The sequence below is a fragment of the Mycteria americana genome, chromosome 8 (genome assembly GCF_035582795.1).
Source record: "Mycteria americana isolate JAX WOST 10 ecotype Jacksonville Zoo and Gardens chromosome 8, USCA_MyAme_1.0, whole genome shotgun sequence".
In the NCBI taxonomy this organism is placed as follows: domain Eukaryota; kingdom Metazoa; phylum Chordata; class Aves; order Ciconiiformes; family Ciconiidae; genus Mycteria; species Mycteria americana.
In genome coordinates this window covers 30,270,552-30,276,835 of record NC_134372.1, presented here as the reverse complement: position 1 = coordinate 30,276,835, position 6,284 = coordinate 30,270,552, and the positions used below count along the sequence as shown (strand labels likewise).

Sequence of the window (6,284 nt, the reverse complement as noted above, 5' to 3'; positions counted from 1 at the left end):
TAAGCAACTTTTTTATAAAATCCAATTGAGGACTTTCTTACCTTGAGGGTGCAGCAGATATTACATTAACCAGATTGTGCACACTTTCCATGCAAGAACTAAAGGCACATATATATATATATATATGCACAGTGACTTAATTCTCTTAGGAAATAAGCGGGGGCTTTCTAGATTCCTCCCACCATAGACATCATCATCAAGCTCAGGTAATTGAGACCTTGTGGGGAAAAGGGTGTTCCTTAGCAAGGCCTTGTTTTTCCAGAAGCAATATGTGAGTGCTGTTGTCTAGCGTAGGAAGTCTGTGCAGATTATTAAGGCAGTAATAGTCACGTGGAGAGAGGGGAACCAGGTTTAAAAAGCTCCTTACTGGCTAGGCTACAGCTTCAGCTCCCAGAGAGACTGCACTCCCAGAGTGGTGGAACCAAGGAGGAGGAATTCCCCTTCAGTCATCTTCCCCCTCCCCATAGGTACCAGAGAATGGGACAGAGACATCCCCAGTGCTACCTGGTGAGTCTGTCAGCAAGATGGCTTCAGGGCTCTGCAGCTGGGAGCAGAGGCTCTCCTTATGCCCAGATCAGAGCTTGTCCTTTATTTGCTATGGGAGAATGGGTGTGCAGGCTCACTGAAATGCAGAGGAGTGTGGGCATATTTGGGGGCTCTGCATATAACATGGGTATGTACTTGATGCATGAGGTGGCAGTGACTGATGGATGGTATGAGGAGTCAGCAGCAGTGTAGCTGCACAGGAGTGTAAAAATGTGGGTTGTACTGCATGGGCAAACAGCAAGTGTTTACAGGGTACTGTGTAATGACTGTGCACAGGGGAAATACTTGCAGCATATACGGCATGAAGTGTCAAAAAGAATAGGTCTTATGTGGTGCATTCGGAGAAGATAAGGGCAGGAAATCACGGAGTAACTGAAAGAGAACGTATGAGCCACATGTTCTAAGCGTACAATTGCTTTGAAACAGTATAGCCACTACTCAAATAGTTCACCCAGATGAGGGCTTTAGGATCCAAGTCACAGCTTGGATCTTGGAGTTTGAACCAAGAGCTTTTTGCCAAGGCAGAAAATCTGCTAATTGTCAATAGCTCTCTTACTAGCATCTTTGTAGTCTATGGCCTAAAGAGAGGACGGGAAGATGCCAATATGCGAGCTTTAATTCTGAGTTGAGATTCTTTTTCACATTTCAAGTTTGCAGAGGAATCTAGTGTTCCTTGCAAGCTCTGACTAGCACCTCTTCATATATTACAATTATAATACTGTATTATCAGTCCTAGCAGAGTGAATAAGAACGGTAGGCTGTAACACCACCGAGAATCCTCTGCGATCTGACCTATTCTTATTGATGCCAGGCAGAAGGGGAGCTATTTAACATTGGGGAGGGGGAGCCAGTTTCTGCCTTTTGTGCTCAAATTTTATTCCCTTAACAGACACTGAACGTAGAGTTACTGCTCACAGCTGTAACAGGAAGAGCCCCTGAAAACCCCTTTCTGCAGCTGTATTTAGCCAAGTTTTGGCACCAATTACTGTTGTTCTGCCAGCTAATTCTTTGCTCATTTTACACGTAAAAGACTCAGGTCCCATTTGGAATAGCAGCAAATAAATAGTTAATGTCCTGCAAATACCTCAACCTGACAACTGAATCCTATCAGTCCCACACCTGCCAGGAAAGAAAAAGCCAGGCATCCATCAGTCCTGGCGTAGGAGTATTAGCAGTGTCCAGCTCTGCCATTCAACATGCACCCCACCAGGTTCTGATGTCAAAAGCCAAATTCTACTGTTTAACTAAAGCCACGCTAGCAGACAGCGGAAAGCTGCCTCTGTACCGCAGTTCGGCCGGGAAAGAAGGGAAGTGGGCAATCCAAATTAGCTCTACCTGTTGCCTGCTAACAGCACTTTCAGACTGCTTGACCGGGGATGTGCATTTTGCCCCGCGGGAAAGAGCAGCTCCGAGCGCCCCGTAGCCTGCGGCAGGACAAGCCCTAATTGCCTAGCTCTAAGGTGAAACTGCCGCTGGTGCACAAGGTGCAGCGCTGCCGCTGGGGCAGCGCGGGGCCGGACGGTGCGGGGCTCCGGCCGGCTCCGCTCCCCCTGGCTCAGCCGGCTCACGGCGCGGGGCGGGAGGCTCCAGCTCGGTCTCCACCGGCGGCCGGGGCAGGGGTGGCGTGCCCCAGGTGCGCCCGCGGCTCGCCAGGCTGCGGGCAGCGGCGCCGCGCCCGGCTGCCGGCCGCTCCCCCGCGGAGGAAGGGCGCGGGAAGCCCCGCTCCCCGGGGGCACCCCGGCGGGCGCGGGCGCCGCGGTCCCCCCTCTCCCGCCTCATTTGCATGGCTCTTATTACGGCCGTGCCTCGCTCCTGCCGCGCTGACACCGGCGGGCTGGAGCGCGGAGTCGCCTCCAGCGGGAAGTGCACTTCCGTTATCTGCGCTCCCACACCCCGCCTCGCCCGCTCCCCCTCCTCAGCTCGCTCTCTCTGGATGTTTAAGGCGAGGATGAACAAACAGATCCAGCCCGACCGCAAAGTGTCGGTGGTGGCCCCCTTGCCGGACCGCGCGGGGCCGCCGCCCCCAAGGAAGGACGTGGAGCTGATCCTGGTGAAGGAGCACAACGGGGTGCAGTACACCAGCAGCAGCCTCCTGCCCGCCGCCCCCGCGCCGCGCTACGGCGCCCAGGACAGGGAGACCTGGGGCAAGAAGATCGACTTCCTCCTCTCCGTCATCGGCTTCGCCGTGGACCTGGCCAACGTCTGGCGATTTCCCTACCTCTGCTACAAAAATGGAGGGGGTAAGAGCACCGCTTGCGAGGTCTTTTTCCCCGGCCCCACAGCCCAAAGCCGCACCGCCGCAAGGGCGGCAGCCCCTTCTTCTTCCCGGAGTTTCAGGAGAAAAGCCCAGAGCCGAGGCTTACCCCGCTGTGCCCCCGAGCGGTGCCGAATGGCGAAGGGAGGAGCGGCGGCACTGCCGCTCTGCCCCAGCGCTCCCCCGCTCCTCCCTTCGCCATCCGGCACCACGCGTCCCGCCGAGCGGGGCACCCGCCGCGGCTCCGGGCCCCGAGAGCACACGGGTCGCCGCTCCCCGCCGTGCCGCGCAAGTCCTTCACGGCAAGGATTGCTCGCACACCCCTCGGAGTTTAACTTAGTTTTGAGCACAGGCGTATTTGCCGTCTGCTGCCACTTCAGCCTGCTTAGCACTTTTTTCGTTCGCAAAAAATAGCATCAGGAGGGAAAACAAAACAGAACAAAAACACTGGAGCAGAAAAACGGCATCTAGAAAAGTTAGCGCCGGACCACTGAAAGGTTTCTTGGGGGCGGTTTTAACGTGGGATCTCTCCCTTCCATTCTGCAGTTTGGGAGTTCTCCCCCCCTCCAAGTAGGTAGGAGACTTGTTAGAAACAAAATCTCGCCTCCTGCACAGTTTGGCTATGACAGCAACAAAAAAATGACACAATAATTACAGTTAGCTCAGATTGTCTGGCACATCTTCAGTAAGACCTTAACTCCACCGTCCCCTTTCATCTCCCTGAAATACACTGTGTTGTCAGTGATGACTCCACACTGTGATGGAGTAACACCATCTGCAAGCCGGGCAGGTGCCTGGGGTGCTTTCAAATCACACATAGGAAGAACAGACCTTGCCTAGCAGATGGAGCGCTGTTTGTGTGAACGGTGAATGATACAGACAGAAGAACTGCTAGATAGAAAGCATGTTGTGTAAGTTGTGTATGTCTTGATAATGTGGTTGCCTGGTGATAAAGGCTAATGGTTCACACTTGTAGCGTAAAATACTTGCTTCCTGTGAAAAGAGGACTGCAGAATGGGAAAATCCCTATCAACATGGAATTACACCCATCCTTGGAACTTAATAGGATACTAGAAAGGGCTGGTACTGAAACACTTGGTCTAGTTTGGTACCTCCAAAACTTCTGAGAGCAGTCAGAAAATCTCTCTGCTCACCACCCAGACAGGCTGAAGAAAGTAGTTAGTACTGAAAAATAACCTCCATTCTTATTTCATTATGTCCAAAAATAATTCTAGCTATTCACACTACAGCAGCACAATGCATCATGAACCCAGCAGGCTTCCATGGTGTCGGGTGCAGGCGTAGCAGCAGCAGCATTCTTGCCACTCTACATATGTACCATTGCCAGATCTCCAGGTCATCTTGCAATTTTTAGGGAGAAAGAGATATTCCCCTTTCTCACATTACGTAAGGTGACACCCAGAGTGCTTGAACTCTTTTCTATCGTATTTTGGGTCACTTAATTTCCTAACCTGCTTCCTTTATAATTAGCTGCTAGCTCAGGCACAGGAGGTAACAGTCTGCAACTCTCTTGCATTTGTTTAGTATCCATGTATTATCTTATGTCAGTTCAGCTAGAGAAACCTGGGTCTTCATCAGCATCCTTTAATTCAAATACTTCCAAATTGCAGTGGAGAGACAGCTAACTACTGCACAACTGCAAGAGGCACCTTTCAGTGAAAAGTTTGCACCAATTCTTCCATACCATCAAAGTGAAATCAGACCTTTACAAGCAAAGGTGGAGAGGCCCTATGCTATTAAAGTCTGTAGAATGACTGAGCACTGATTACTCATACAGAGCTTACAAACACTCTTTTACTCTGCTCTTCTAGAGAATAAACCACAGTATGAAGCATCTCAATCAACACCTAGGATGTCATTCCCGAACATATACATAATATCACAACATCCTTTACTGGCACTTAAAAGACTTATTTTACCATAAAATGAAAGATGGGATAATTCCAATGGTCAAAAACTAGCAACAGTGGGCTTTTCCTAAGGAGGTGTTCTCATGGAGGACATCAGCTAGCTGAGCTGGTCAAAGACACATCAGCTATGGCTAACAGAGGGACAAACTAATTTTTACCACTTGATTGTGTTTGCCTAATGAAGTTTAATCATATCTAGATATTGAGATTATTTTTTCTTTTTCTATGCCATTTGATAGAGTATGGCCATTAGCATATCAGTCATGACAATTTCCAGGATAGACCCTGCACTGAGAAGAAGAGAATGGAAATATAGCCAGGGATTGGTTAAGAGCTCTTCCTTCTCTGTACAACGATTGTCTCTATGCTATCTTAAAAATTTTCCATCCATTGCCTCCCATGTTGGACATATATATATATACATATACACATATATATGTAAAAATTTCCTTTAGTAGAAACTTCTTTAAGAGATTCAGGCTCTAAAAGTACTGAGTTTCAAGCCAACTCAGTCCCTTTTCTCTATCAAACTGGGTTTGGGAGCTTGTTTGCTCTATGGGTAAATCCTCCTACAAGAGCAAAGAACATGGGGCAATGGGCAGAGCTATGGGATATTGTTGGATTTCGTTGCTATCTTTCCAGTCCTAAATCACAGATATTCTTAAACATTTTTTTTTTTTCCTCCACACTGCTACTGCAGGAGGGAACCTTTTTAGCACTAGAGCAGGTTTTGCTACCTCAAAAGAATAATCCAATGGGTTTCATATAACTGCTGGCTTATGTATCTCCATACAGAAGATGTAATAAAAATAAAGTACTAATAGACATGGAGAAAATTTAATTTCATTATCTTAGTAGTTTTGCTGGACTGCCAAGCAAGCTAAAGAGACAAAATTGGGTGGCATTTCTATACCTGTATAGCATGCTCAGACTTGCTCTTTAAAAAATTTTACAGTATGCTCATAATAGGGTTATAGCTTGCCTTTTGATATTTATGAGGAGCTACTAGATAAAGGAAAAAAACCAAAACAGATTCAACTTGAATTGGATGGCAAGTATAAAGTAAATCAGTGGAAGGAAAAAGGTTTCCTTTCTTCTTCCTCCTTCAGTTTCTCTTTATTCTGAAAGCCTCGGCAATTACTCAGCCTCAGCAATTTAACTAGAGCCAACTTTAGACAAAGATAGTCAAATGTGGGTTACGAACTTGTATGTCTTCAACAGATTGACACAAAATAGGCAGTGAAAAGGAAGCATGTTGCAATGCCATTAAGTCCTAAGCCACTAATTTATTTTAACACTTGTTTTCAGCATAGCTTGTGCAAAAAGAAATTCTGTTATCCTTCCAAAATCTACACCCACAAAGGTTCTACAAATGCTCTTAAATGTTGAACAACAGTGTCAAGGACATGGAAGTGGTAGAAAATGGCATCCCCCTTTACATCTGAAAAAAGTGACATGGGTGACGTGTGGACTGTTGTGTTCCTAAGACTGGCTATGATTAATTTAAGATGCCAGCAGACACTAAGGGCCTTTCCATGCTTGTAAAAATAGGT

At 47.7% G+C, this 6,284-nt stretch overlaps 1 protein-coding gene across 2 annotated transcripts in view; it reads left to right on the top strand.

The window, feature by feature from the left end:
• Positions 1-477: 477 nt before the first annotated feature.
• SLC6A2 (solute carrier family 6 member 2) overlaps positions 478-6,284 on the top strand; it is a 73,737-nt gene continuing 67,930 nt past the window's right edge. Inside the window, exons 1-2 of one of the 2 annotated variants that reach the window (XM_075509744.1) lie at positions 478-507; positions 2,489-2,786. In XM_075509744.1, coding sequence (XP_075365859.1) covers positions 478-507; positions 2,489-2,786 — 328 coding nt within the window. Of the gene's footprint in view, positions 508-2,329; positions 2,787-6,284 lie in introns of those variants that run through there. The other variant, XM_075509743.1, reaches the window with a different exon arrangement.